General features: G+C 50.9%; 1 protein-coding gene across 1 annotated transcript; it reads right to left on the reverse strand.

Moving 5' to 3' along the window:
- Positions 1-6070: 6070 nt before the first annotated feature.
- On the reverse strand, positions 6071-11486 carry LOC137911121 (DENN domain-containing protein 2A-like). Its single transcript, XM_068755540.1, has 18 exons — positions 10591-11486; positions 10387-10475; positions 9950-10044; positions 9659-9859; positions 9413-9506; positions 9289-9339; positions 9023-9213; positions 8846-8955; positions 8642-8711; positions 8301-8378; positions 8070-8210; positions 7750-7898; positions 7129-7306; positions 7015-7056; positions 6837-6945; positions 6461-6730; positions 6302-6388; positions 6071-6224 (listed from the first exon to the last, which is right to left on the reverse strand). Exons 1-18 carry the CDS (start codon positions 11484-11486, stop codon positions 6193-6195), a joined length of 2883 nt encoding a protein of 960 aa, XP_068611641.1. The 3' UTR covers positions 6071-6192.
- Between the last annotated feature and the right edge of the window lie 2626 nt (positions 11487-14112).

Raw genomic sequence — 14112 nt, forward strand, 5'->3', positions numbered from 1 at the left:
AAACTCGTATTTATCAGCAAAACCGCTTCCAGAAGAAGAAGAATGAGAATGTTTCTTCTCCCGCTGTGCAGCAAACGACGCTCATTCTTTTCTTTTTCCTCGTGGAGTCATTAAATAAAGAACACACAAATGTTTTTTCTGTTCGCACATGTGACCGGTGTTCCGGTCAACAGCTGCTGCTACCATGGTAGCAGGGGGGGGGGGCAAAGAGCTTTCTTTTAGTCTTGGATGCATAAATAACAAGCTTGGATAAAGCACATTTTGCACGGACAAACAGAAGAGACTTGTTTTCGCCACTTGACGGTGAACTGTAATTGACGTCGGTTTGAGAGCTACAAACGACCCGATGCCAACGCGGATCGAATCGTTTCCACCATCTGGGCAGTTGAATTTCTGTCTCTCTTGCATCTGAACTTCCTCTTCCGGATCCCGGAGTCTTCAGACCCAGGAATCCACCTGCCACCGCTCCGCGCGCTGCCCTCGTGTCCTCAATTCCTGCACGAGTCGGGATGTTTTGCACGCTTTGCATTAATCAGCAGTCGACATCTGTGGCGGCGCCGGTTGTGAAATTTCAACAGTTTCGACTATGAATGAAATTTCGACTGCATTGCGATCATCGTATGTTTGGTTTCAGAAGTTTGGGGGGGAAGGATGATCTATGGGTACCTGGCTCCATCGCACCGGGGATTTATACGGCGTTAATAGAGTGTATCGGGAAGCGCACGACCAAAACACAAGCCGAGGACGAGAGCTTATCTCCCACCACAGAGGAGGCCTCCCTAATTCAGAGTCCATGAACCAGCCGATCGGTTGTTCAATCTAAAAGGTCGGGAAGGTCAGGATGGTGCATTTGCAGAAAAGGTAGCGTGTTGTTTTTTTTGGGGGGTGGGGGGGGGGGGGGGGGTCAGTTGCTGCGTCTGAATCGTCAGAATCACCTTTCTTCCAGTAACGGAGCTCTCATCTCTCCTTTTGGACTCCAATCCCCCCCGAAGGTCGTTGCAGGCAAATCGGCCTTCAGGGAATTTCATTAAACGTCTCTGCAGGTCATTAAATCTCTCTGGTTTCCTCTTTATTCAAAACGCGAGCTTATGAGGTCAGTGCAATTACGCCGTACATTCCTCAACGACATTATCTCTCTCTCTCTCTCTCTCGCCGGACAGTTTTATACGCCATCGGCTCTGGAACATCCTGCAGCCACGGAGCCGAAACCTCTCCGGCTTATTCGGATGCATGGTGATGCAGGCCCGGTGCAGCTGCCAGCCACCACAAACACACACACACACACACACACACAACTGTGCTTGTCATTCCCGGCCAGCGGCTTGGACAGTACGCAGATGAGATAACGCACCGCTCAGCCGCTTCCCACATTTATCAAAATACGGTCCGGCTACCTCGTGTGAACTGTACATGCAGCGCCGTGTGTTAGCCGCGGTGTCGGCCATGAGCCAAGAGCGGATGTGTCTCTGGCATGTTGCAACCATTACAGAGTCCCCCCCACCCCCCCACCACCAGTGCTGCTCCAGGTCATTTAAGGCAATGATTTGCGTGAGCAACTTGACAAAGTGCAACATATGTACGTTTAGCGTATGAATAGCAAAGCAAAGCGACTCTGGTCCCGCTCGAGCGTTCAAAGATCCCCTCCAGAATTCTCTAGGGTGCATCTTTTAGCGGGGGGGAAAGGGGCGGGGCCCAGCGGTTCACCTTCGTCTCCCATTGGACAGATTTCTACCCAACGCTGAAGGATGGGGTGGGTTTCTTTAATATTTTGTTTCTTTAGGTATACAAGCTCTTCCTCTCTCACTCACGACCACGCTCCTGTTCGGTGATGGATTCGCCATGTGCCCCAGGGCTGCTTGCCAAACCTTTACTATTCCTCCCGCTCTCTATTCTGAGCCTGTCAAATCAGCTTAGGTGAAAACATGTCGCATTTACTTCAGCCCATTTTTATTTTTTATTTTTTACAGTAATGGATTTTCAGTATTTAGAGCATCAATGTGAATCACATCACGATGCGGCAGTAAAAGCCCTTGACCCGCAATAACCGATTCGACACCGTCCACGATCCGAACCGGTGGAAAAAAAAAAAACCTTTGCCATAACCCTTTTCCGTAATTTTCCAGACTTCAGTTACAGCAGCACGAATCGCTCCGACGACCGGCTGAAGTGGAAAATGAACGAGGATCAAAATAAAGCAGAACCGTGAGGGGGGGGGGGGGGGGGGGGGTCCGTCTTCTTCTTCATCGCAACATGTTTTTTTATTACCGAAGCTGGAAGCGGCGAGAGAAAAACAACATGCTGCAAATCCTCTGAGACAGAATGTACGAGATTTCAACAACAGGAAACCCCTAAAAAAAAATGACATTTAAAGCACGTAGAAACACCTGAGCGGAGACGTGCATCACGGATACGACTGCTAAAGGCGCTCTCCGGACAGCTCCAGAGCAAAATAAACACGGCTGCCAGGACATGAGCGTTTCTAATCCCTGGGAATAAGAACCCGGAGTGATGAACGGCTGAGTGGCAGCTTAAAGACGTCCTCGTGGCTACATTACTCACAGGCGGCGCCTCCAGTCGTCAGTCAATTTGTTCTCTCGCCATGTCTGCACATTATTTATCAGACTATACTCGAGGCTAATGTTAGCACATTTTAGGACACGCTAACTGAAGATGGCCGACATAGCTGCAAAATGTAAAAGTATTCGATTTGTCATTTTAAGCGTGCCAGTATATTTTTTTGCATCTTTCAAACGACTCTGGTTCTGCTTTTTTGCTAGCTTACGTAGCGTACGTGCTGCATTTGAGCAACATTCCGCGTAAGGCGTGAACTTTCACGCTCGAAGCCCTTCGGCCATTGTTTTTGCATCATTTCTGGAGCTGCACATTGTCTTGCTAAATCTTTAAAGTGCAATAGGTTGACGCGAGGAAACGCAACGCGTGAAGATGGATAAGCGACGCCCTGACTTGCAGGACGGACCACCCCGGAGCTGTCCTGACAAAGAACCCCCCCCCCCCGATGTGTGCCTTCACTTCTTGGGCTCCAGACAGACTCCTCTTAATGCTAACCACAGGCGAAGCCAGTAAGGTGAGATTGAAAAATGTCAAGTCTTTTGTGGGTGCGACTCCCTAAAGGGCCCGTTTGAGCTGAACGAGCGAGCGAGAGACAAAGACAAAAGAGCGAGGGAGAGGGACCTCAACCCCCCCCCCCCCCCCCCCCGTCATCAGACGCCATGACTAATGGTGGCGCAAGAGTTGCGTGGATAAACTTGGACAATACGGCAGACCACGTGCAGACAGGTCTGACTGATGCAACCTCAAGCCTGGAAATCAATGTGTGTGGCCTCGGCTTCCTTGCCCCCTCCTTCTGCACCCCCCCCCCCCCCCCCCCCCCATCCTCTATTTGAGATTACAGAACCAGAGGCCACGAAAAAGGGTCAACCTCACAACCAACGATTGTTTTGCTCTCCTTAAACCACCCTTGCTGTTCATGTCCAGCAGCCTCCGTCCCCCCCCACCACCATCTTTGCTAGCTCCTGGTCTGATTCCAGAGTCTTAAGACTTTTCTGTAACACGGATTAGCAGCAGGGAAATCCTCCACTGCTAATCCCTGTTTTCCCCTCCTCTGTACTTTGTACCACTTCACTTCTCCCCCCCTGTCAAATTCACCTCTCCTCCGTTCTCCTCTCTCCCCCACCTCCTCCTGCTCGGTATGTTGTCCATATGCTCCGATGGCTCCTTCCTCTGAGAGGGGGGGGGGGGGGGGGATGATTCAGGCCCCTGGCATGCATTGGCAGCTCTGCAGCTGGACACTTGCACCTGCAACTCGGAAAAACAAGCCGGCGGACGCATGTTCGGAAACTTTTCCGTGCGTGTGATTGTGCGTTCTCCACGTGCACGACTTTTTCCTCGTGCATCGAAACTTCTGCACTTTCTTTGGCAGCCCCTCGCCGTTTCCCGCGCTTTTTCTTTTCCTGCTTTCTGCTCTGTTTTCATTCCCACACGTCTCTCTGCTCTCACACGGGCAGACAAATTAAAATCAACGCGAGACGTTTAGAGGAGCTGTGGACTCTATGCGCTCCAAACCGACTATGGGAACCCGTAGGTTCCATATTTGTGTTGCGATGACAAGAATGCCCGAGGCGCACAAGCATAATTTGAGCAAAATTGCCACCGTGACCCCAAGCTTTTCAGCAAACTCAACCGGTGCCAAAAAATCCATTTTGACTGAGGCTTGCGGGGGGGGGGGGGGGGGGTCTAAATCTATAAAGGCATAATAATGGAAAATGACTTTTCATTTTGATTGATAGCAAGTCTTGCTCGGTCGCCGCACCCCCTGCCTCCATAAATTACACCATAAATCATGTAATTAGCAGAGGCAACCTTCGGAGAGTTTCAGATGCAAGTTTGCGAGCCTTAAAATGAGGTCTGCAAATCTCTGGAGAGACGTTCTAATTGAATCGGTGGTCGGCTGTAATGGGCCGTGATGTTTGTATGATTCTATTCCTGCTGAGAATAATAGGCATAATTACGTTGCACCGAAGTGAGTCTTGCAGCCGGCTCTCGCCTTCAGGTAGACGAGTTGTTTATTGCCAGCTAATCGCGGCGTTAGCCTTTAGCGTCTCTCTTTAAAAGTGCGATCCTGCTGGGTGTAATTAAGATCTTGAAAGGCTCTTTTAGAGTTAAAACATGCGACAATATGATGATTACCCCGAGACGTTTGTTGTGCAAACAGGGTGAGAGGCTGTTGTGGCGGGTTCGCCGCCACGCTAATTACGGCCACGCTAATGAGCCGGCGGTCTTCAGCGGCAGCCAGGTGTGTTTATCAGGAAACGCTGAGCGACGGTGTGGCTTTGGCGTTCGCCTATCCGCACACAAACACGAGCGGAAAAGCCGCCGTCAGATCTAGTTTCTCGCCGCGTCTCCTTGAGACGCCTCCTGTCTCTCGCAGCGCCGCAACTTCCCCACCTCGGGACCCAGACAGGAAGTCGTGGTAGCCGATGTTGACTCGAATTTATTTAACAACTTTAATTACAGAACAGGGGATCTGGTTCCGGAATATATTTTGGATTCACACTGCTATGCTAGCCTTTTTGAACCGTTTTAAACCAATAAATACATTCTGAATTGATTTTGCAAAGGGTCAAAGGTCAGACAAGCCAGACACAGGTGCGAGCGCAAACAACCTCGCACCTGTGGTGGTCATTTTAGCATTGCTATGGATTATCTGAGCCCTGTCTTACATTACCTGCGTCCAGGTGGCGTGACAGCTGCTAATACAGGCTCTGAATATCACATGTGTTTCTGGCCCCCCTTTTTTTATCCGCTATATTCGTATGGACGGAATGTATGCGCTTGTGCGTTTGTGTTTGTGTATATGCATCAACATCTGTGTCAGCAGTTCGGCGTGAACTTGCAGCTAACAAGGTGTCAGGTTAGGCACCGCGCGACGCCCCCCGGGGGTGGGGGGTGGGCCCTCGGGCTGAGTCAGGGTGCACGAACCCAGAAGCACCGGCGCACAGACAATGCACTACTATGCTCTGCTCTGCACCTGTGTTTTGTTTTCACGCTGACAAAGACATGCTTTCCTCTTCGCGGGATAAAGATCGGCTTTGTTTCCGTGACTCAGAGACTGAAATAGCGAAGCAGTCGCAGACTCGGAGTCGCGGCTGTTTGGAGTGAAGCGGCCGAGCTAATTCAGGCGCGAAAACGCAGCGACGGATGGTTAGCAAATGGATAGCGTGCTCAAACAGGCGCTGCAAAATGCTGAGCAAACACAATTCAGCTTTCTTTGACTTTCTTTTACGGACTTTTCCAAAGTCATTTTAGCTCGAAATACGTGGGGATTTCAGGGAATTAAAAATCCACGGCGACATCAAGGCGATGATCGTCTGTGGCAAAATGGCAAAAGATTATTTATTTGCTTGTCAAAGCCTCACAGACGTGTGACGTCACGACTGAAGGAAAAACAAGAAAGCAGATATGCCACTATCAATGTCAACGTAATATACTACTGCCCCCTGGCGGATTGATAAAAGACTGCAAGTGGGAGCCGAAATATTCAGTCACTTTTTATACATTATACACTTTCATTACATGAATTGAAAATCTACGTCATCTCTGAAGTCGTCTCGCCACGTCTTCTTCACTTTACTTTTTCTTTTTTCTTTTTTTTTGTCTGGAACTATGGAGCGTTTATTTCTTGGAAAGGAATTTCATCTTGTTTCCTGGAGCAAAGGAAGAGAAACAAAAGCGTTTATAGATGAAAATGAGCCGACAGTAAGTCAATTGCAAATAGTCTTACCCAATCCTTTGAGAAACCGGTTGACTCTCCTGTGTTCATTCTCGTGGATGGATTCAAGATACTCCTGCACCCTCACTTCAAACAGTCCTGAGAGGCAACAGAAGGAGTCACGAGGATCCGGATCACCGGAGTCTTCTCTTCCCCGGTGCGGGTCTTTACCTTTCAGGGCCTGCCTGTGGAGTTCCCTCTCCTGGATGAACCAGCCGAACATCTGGGTCTCCATGAAGACCTCCAGGAAGCGGCGCGTTGTCTTGGAGGGGACGGCTTTGCGAAAGCCGTCCCGCCGGAAGGTGCAGGGGGTCGGGGAGGACGAAGAGGAGGAGTAGCCGTCTTCCCGTTCTCCGACGATGAAGAGTTGGTAGTGGCCCACCAGCTCCACGAAGAAACGAACAAAGGCCTCTGACACAACGGTGCTGAGATGGCCAGAGTCTGAAGACGGGAAGAAGAAATTCAATGATGCGCTTCGACCAGAATATCCTGCTGAACTTTCTTGGTTGTAAAAATTGCACAGAAGTTGTCCTTGTTTTTGCCTCACCCGTCGGCGTGTCGCCTCCCCTCTCGTTCGCGAGCTCCCTCCTCCTCTCCAGGATGTTCTCCAGGGCCGATAGGAGCTTAGAGGGCAGGATGGAGTCCTCGTCGTCCAACTAAAGGATGTCAAATGTCAAACGTTATCCATGTGCACCAAGCCGAGCCGTCAGAAGGAAACGGCCTACCTGTCTGAGGAATCGACCGTTTCCGAGATCAACAACCAGGACCTGTGGACGGAGGATATTACACTTCAGGAGAAGACGCCAGTAGTCTCTGCCGACAATGGGCACCTCTCTTACCTCCTCCAGGGGCAGCTCAGTGAGCTGGGGCAGGAAGCCGGACAACAGGCCCACAATGAAAGGGGTCGGGGTGCAGACGATGTCGAGCATCGCCGAGGGCAACACGGGAACGTAAGTGTGCTGCCACACGAAGGGGTAAAGCAGCGCCACGACGGCGTGGCAGCACTGGGACAGCGTGCTGCGAGGGGAGACACAGGAAGTGCACGTGCCGTTGACCTCGGTTCTGGACCGCCGTTCCGCACGGGCTCGCCAGCTACGCGCGTTTTTACCGCACGAAGGCGCTGCGGTCTAAACTTCGGTCTCGTGGTCGCCTTGGGTGTGTTTTAAAGTCTCATCGTTTCCCAGAGAGGCGAGGAAAGCTACGTACTTCCTCTCATCTCTGCATTCCAGTCATTCACAAGCGCAATCAATCTGTCCGGCTCCCACCGGCTTCATCCTGCAGGAGAGAGGAACGCTGGCCCGGGCACAAAACTCCCCCGACGACTCTGAGAATATGCGAGCGCTCGTTTATTTTTGAGACGCATGTCTGGACCACCCAGATCTCTTCCAGCTCGGCTGCTCTGGAGCTTCCGCCGCTGCAGGCTTGAATAATAGCACGACGTTCGGCGGGATGCGACCAACCTGAGTTTGTCGGCGGTGAAGATGACCCTTCGCTCCAGCAGCAGGGACCCGAAAACCCGGAGGAGCAGCCGGAGACTCAGGCAGGAGAAGAGACACTCGAAGTCCACGTGCTCCAGCCGGGAGTCGGAGGGTCGGCAGAGCTCCATCACCTGGAGGGAGGTGGATGCGTTATCGCCGGAAACGCGGCTTCCTCCCGGCTAACCGGCTAATTATCCCCACAAAGACGACGACTGAATAACTTGACTCGGGCGCAGTCTATCACAACAGCACCGACCGGTTATCTGCGTTTCCTGCTCGGCTTTGATCTTAGCGACGGTCACCTCGGTGCCCGAGCCCGGGAGGAACGTTTTAACGGCGATGGTTCTGCCTGGAGCCGGGAACTGGGCCTCCATGATGGCTCTCAGGAAAGGCTGCGCAAGGGCGGGAGACAAGGCCCTCCGTCTCTCCACCTCATCCAGGACCTGCCATGAACACACACACACACACCTTTGATCGTTAGCTTCGTGACTTTGGCATGGAGGGGGGGGGGGGGGTTTAATGGATGGGTTCACCTTGGAGAAGAGGTCAAAGCAGCCCAGGTGACTGATGATGCAGTAGACCTCCGGAAGGCGTTTGCCTTTTCCGTTGGGCTGGAAAGACAACCGCCGGAGTCTGTTGCTTTAAATTCTCTAACATGCATTGGTGCGCGCTGTGAAACACACACACACACACACACACACACACACACACACACTCAAAGAAACACACACTTTCCCAGCCTCGCGCGCTTCCTGTTTTCCCACAGGCACGCCGACCATTTTGGCGCCGGTATTTACTCAGCCGTCACGGTCGTGGTATTTAGTCGCTTCCTGTTCGGCGGCGCACTTTGTTGACTCGGCTTGTTGTTATTTACCAGCAAACGTCGGCAGTATCCGAACCTCCTGCTGCCGTCCACGCCGGTCAAAACAAACGCGAACGTCTCGCTAGGAGGCACACAGATAACCACGGCTGAGAACCAGGCGTCTACGAGGGAGGGGTATGCAAACGGTGGCAGGTGACTTGTGTGTGTGTGTGTGTGAGCGTCACCTGTTGAGAATGAATGAATGAAACTTCTTACCTCGGGTGGCTCTCCACCGGCTCCCAGTCTGTTGCGTCAGGGAAACAGAACTGAGGGATCGTCCTCAGCTGGTCCTCCGTCTCCCTCGTGAACTTGAAGCTCCGCTCCAACTGGAAGGCCATGCACGCGTGTCCGGTGACGAATCTTTATGTTTAAGCGAGTGCAAGAGGCGTATACCTTCAAGGGGAACTGCTGCGTGACCTCCGGCAGAAACTGGCCCCCGGGCTTCGGCTTCTGCAGAGACACGACTAAGAAGTATTCAAAGAGCCGGCGCTGGTGGGGCTCCGGGTCCGGAGGGCTGCAGCGGGCCCGAACCCGGCTCGCCTGGCTCGGCACAGGCCGGGCCGACGCCGGACACTGGCGGCGAGCTGGAGAGGAGGGTCAGTGACAAACCTTCAGACACGCGAAACCTCCGAGAGGCCGTTTGTTCCGTGGCGATCTACCTCTAAATCGTTCTTCGACTTCGCTCTCGGAGTCGCTGTTCTCATCCGTCACTGCAAACAAACGTCACGTTTACACCACAGGCCGGCAAAAGGCTTCGTTCTGTCTCCGTTTCCACGGCATCACCTCTGCCTGAGCTCGTCTCCACGTAATTATAGATCCTCCGCAGGCGTTTCCTCCCAATGCGGGCCTCGAAGATGCTATTGATCCTCAACACGACCTGTTGGTAAGAAAGTAAGTTCTGAAATTTAGGTTTCCGAATTAAAAAAAACTAGACAGCAAAGGCTAGAATAATATTTCCTGGTAATCCTTTAAGTACAAATGTGATACAAAAGCATGTCAGCCTTCGTGATGGACAATATGAACACCCGCCGTTGGGATCCTGCGGCAGGTGCGGCCGTAGGGATCCCAGGGAGCGTGATCGGAGCCGGCCGGGGTGGACGGAGGGCTGAGCTGGGGTGGCGATGAAACGCCGCCGCCGCCGGCGCTAAGGGTCGACTGGTTGGTCCTCCGGAGGTCCAGCAGCTTGAAGCTCTTGGCTGAATTCTGCCTGAAGAAGCCCGGCCTGGAAAGCTGGAGACGCATCAATCATTTCCAGAACGGTCGCGATTAGAAGTGTTGTCAAAGTCCAGGCGGCTTATGTTTGACTTGTCCTGCAGCAACCTTGTTGGTGTCGGCGCCGGGCGAGGACGGCAAAGACTGCTGGGAGCACCGACTCTCCACCTCGACGTCCTCGTACGGATTCTCTGTGGACGAGTCTGCAGCGAGACCAAAGGTGGGGAACACTCAAAACGCGTTCACGGGAAGAGTTACAAGGTCTCGCGTCTCAATAGGACAGTAAAAGGTCTTGCTCGGCTGCAACCACCAGTAACAATCAATATATTTGAAGTACAACTTTTAAGTTGGGTATCAGTAAACCACAGAAGTCGAAGCTTAGAACTAAGTTTCTAAGGAGACCTCAAGTCCAAAGCTTGGTTTCATTCTAGAGGTGGTCACTGCTCCGGTTCCAGGAATGTTCTGGGACCAGAGAGCTTCGTCCGTGAGGATCGAGCTAAGATTCCTCAGGAACGCCTTCAGAAGCTGGTTTCACTGCAACTGACCGAGGACGTCCTCGTAGTGATGTCCCTGTGACGGCCGACCAAAGAGCAAGCTGGTTGACACCGCCATGTCTTCATACGCGGAGGACTTCCTGTCGGGGGGAAATCAGATTATGCGTCTTTGTGTTTTTTTTCTCATTCACACAGCTAACGTCGGGCCTGCATGCTAACATGACCGCAGGATAAGGTTTTATCTTTCATCGCTACCTGTTGATGTCTCTGGATCTCTCGCCCTTTGTTCTCCAGTAGACACCAGAGGGAGGCTTTGAAGACGTGTCCGTAGAGATGGGTGGCAACGCGGGGAGGTTCCTCTGGCCCATCCCGACGGAGGCAGGATCCGGGTGTTGGAACGTACGCTGGGGTTTGGGTACCGGGTTAATTGGTGGGACCCCAGGCTCCGTGGAAACCCTCTCCAGGAGCGGTTCCCCATCGCTGGCCCGGGGGGCTTTCACCGGGGCGGTCTGGCCCGTGGTTTCTTGTTTCTTCTCCACTGTCTGTCTGTCCTGCTGTGGGGTGAAGTAGCTGCCCAGCTCTGCAGGGCTCTTCCCTCGGTTCTCCCCCATCGCCTCCAGGTTTCTAAACAGAGTGAATACAGCTCTCTTCTCCCGGCTGGTGCTTCTTCTCTCATTGCTCTTCCTCAATGTCCCGATCGGCTGCTGCGGCGGTACCGAAGTGGGCGAGCAGGGCCTTGGATCCCCAAGCTTTACGACATTCTCTTTCTTGTGATCCTGCCGTTCCTTGTGCACAACTTGACCTTCATCCCGTCCCTTTTCGTTCCTGCTGGACTTGCAGATCCTGAACTTCCCTCTTTGCCATTCCTCAGCTTCACAGGGTGAACCAGGTCTCGAATCTCCATTCTCTTTCCCGAGATGTTCCTTCTCCGGATCAACTTTCCTGTGAGTCTCGGTTTTACTGCTGCTCCTTGTCAGAGATTCTGTCCTTTTAATGCCGGAACATTGACCTAAAGAGTCAGCGGCTTCCTTCCCTTCCCAAAGAGAAATCTTGTCCCGGATGTTGCCTCCATTGGATCTAGGAAGTTTATTGCCTACTAAGAGAGAGTTCTCCTTATCGGGAGGGTCAAAGGTCAGAATCATGTGAGCCATCGTGGGTAATCCTACCCTCTGGTTGCTCAGGTTTCCTAATGGGGCAAAGATGATTTTTCATCTGCCCTCTTCTTTTTTTTTTTTTGCACAGGTCCCTTGTTTTCCACTGCAGCAGTTTGAAAAATGCAAATCTCACCAAGACGGTCTTTCTTACACCTGAAGAGAAGAAAGGAAAAGTTTTTAAAACAGCTGAACTGAACTAGAATTAAAGCTTCTTGAACTAACTTGCTGGGGTTAGGAGTTCCCGAGTTTCCTGAACGCCTCACTGTGGTCTTTTTCCAGCAGCAGTGGGAACATTCGGCCTGAGACTAAATGCCAGAGGGGAGCCCGATGATCTTTTCATCGGCCTGGCTAAATAAACACGTCCCTGGACCGGAGCCCGTTTCATCAAAATGTTATGTTTTAATAAATAAACGTTGTTGAACGACATCTCTGGACTTTTAGGGCGACCCAAAATTATTTCTCAAGCTTCACAGGAATTTCTTGTGGGGGGGGGGACTTCTGTTTCCTTGGAAGAGAACCGATGAAACGTGTCCGATCCAAACCTGTTGGGTGGAGGAAGAGATGCAGCCTGGCCCGGATGTCATTGGCTGGGCGACCCGCCGTGATCGCTGCACACCTGAGACAGAGGTAGATGGAGACGCATCTTTGTTTATCTATCGGAATGATCGGATCCTGGGAGTTTAGGAACAATCCCAGCTGATTGTGGTACAGGATCTGTGGCCAGCTGGGGACACTCGAGAAAGAGTTTCTTTGCGACTCCCTTGTGCGATTCATCACGCAGACCGACATTTCGCTTGCACGACTGCGTGAGCACGCTCTCCCTCGCCTTCCCTTTATTGTCGCCGCTCGCTCCTCGTCCCCCACTGTTCTCAGACCTCTGTCTCTAAGGGCAACGTCTCGCAGTTCAGCGGCCTCTGCGCTAGCCTTCGTTTCCCAGCGGGGTTGCATCCGGCCCTGAAGGTCATCGGTTCCCTGACTGACTGGGAGGTGTTCATAATTACATTAAGTTAAGCCAAGGCGTTGCTGTTAGGAACATAGATATATGCCTGGTGGATTTCTAAGGATTTAAAATAAATATACATTTAAACAGCGGGAAAAGAATCTGTGGTTATTTCACGGGTGAATAAATTAGCAGCGTTCTCCTACGCTGATTGTTGAGGACTGGACCATTGCGTTCTCGATGTGAAATCTTCCTCACCTCCTCCTGGGCAGCTTCTGTCGGCTCGTTCCTTGGATGGCAGCGTAATGATGTTGCTGTGAGATCATCCATTGTGGCGTTTCCAGGTAAAACTCTGCTCCGGGTTTCCTCACGTCATTTAAGTCTTGGAGTAAAGCGGAGAGGAAACGGAGACGTGTGGATCACCGCTCGCCGTCGCTTCTCCAACCTTCATTCACTCGTTCTCTGCCCCCACACACTCCAGATATGACTTCCTCCTCCTCTCTCTCTCTCTCTCTCTCTCTCTCTCTGCCAGCTGTCTCCCCACAGATGACATTATTGTATGAAATGAATGCATGAATCTTCATGTTGACTGAAAAATACTCCATCTTGTCCTCCAGCTGCAAAACATAATGTATTTGCAGCTGTATAATATAATGATGTAAGTATAGTGATATACTTACATCATTATAATGGAGGCATTTAACAAAAAATCTTATCTTCAATTCATTAAACCAACATTAAATCTTATCTTCAAATCTTTCATTCAGGCACAATAAATCACAGTGATGAACCCTCATCAAAAATGTATTCTGGTTCTGATCCACAATGAGGGCAGGAACAAATATAATATTTTAATATTAGAGCACATTTATGGATTCAAAAATCTGTTAAAAATACACATCAGCTTTTGTTATAGGAAGAGAAAAGGAACAAAAAGAATGGATTTTATGTAAAACTCAGGGGGAAAGTTAAATGTTCCTTTCATCATCGAGGGCTAAAGAGGTCATTGGCCGAATGTAAGAATGTAAGTTGTTACATAATGATGAAGGACATAATAATAAATAATGACATTTTGGAGGAAGGGAGGATTACTACGGGATTGAGGGAGGGATTTATTGTTCCGATGAAGAAGCCTGAGAAAGATACAAGCAGTCCAGAAAGCCAGAGACCAAATGTTCTCACGTCAAAATAAATGCTAATCAATGAAATGAAAGATTAGCGTACTTGATTGCAGGTAACTCAGAAATGTTAGTGTCACGGTTTTAAGTGGACGAGAGGGGCAGTTCTATAGCTAGCGCCTCGGGACAGATGAAAATGAGATACGTTCATCGGAACAATAAATCCCGCCCTCAATCTCGTAAATATATATGTATTTAATTAGTATTAATATTTTATTCCTGGTTGAAAAGGATCCGGAATCAGGTGCTTTTTCAGGAAAATATAATATACACTCTGTGGCCAGTAGGTGGCAGCAACGCGACGACACGGAAGAGAGCTGCACCTGAAAATCAGTCATAGAAGAAGAAGCTGGCAGCGCGACGTACACGTACACTCTATTGCCATTAGGTGGCAGCAACGCGACGACACGGAAGATAGCTGGACCTGAAAATCAGTCGTAGAAGAAGAAGCGGGCAGCGCGACGTACACCGCGGACACCTGAACGGAAGGTGAGCAACGTCGCTC

This window comes from Brachionichthys hirsutus, chromosome 22 (assembly GCF_040956055.1).
Source record: "Brachionichthys hirsutus isolate HB-005 chromosome 22, CSIRO-AGI_Bhir_v1, whole genome shotgun sequence".
Classification (NCBI taxonomy): Eukaryota; Metazoa; Chordata; class Actinopteri; order Lophiiformes; family Brachionichthyidae; genus Brachionichthys; species Brachionichthys hirsutus.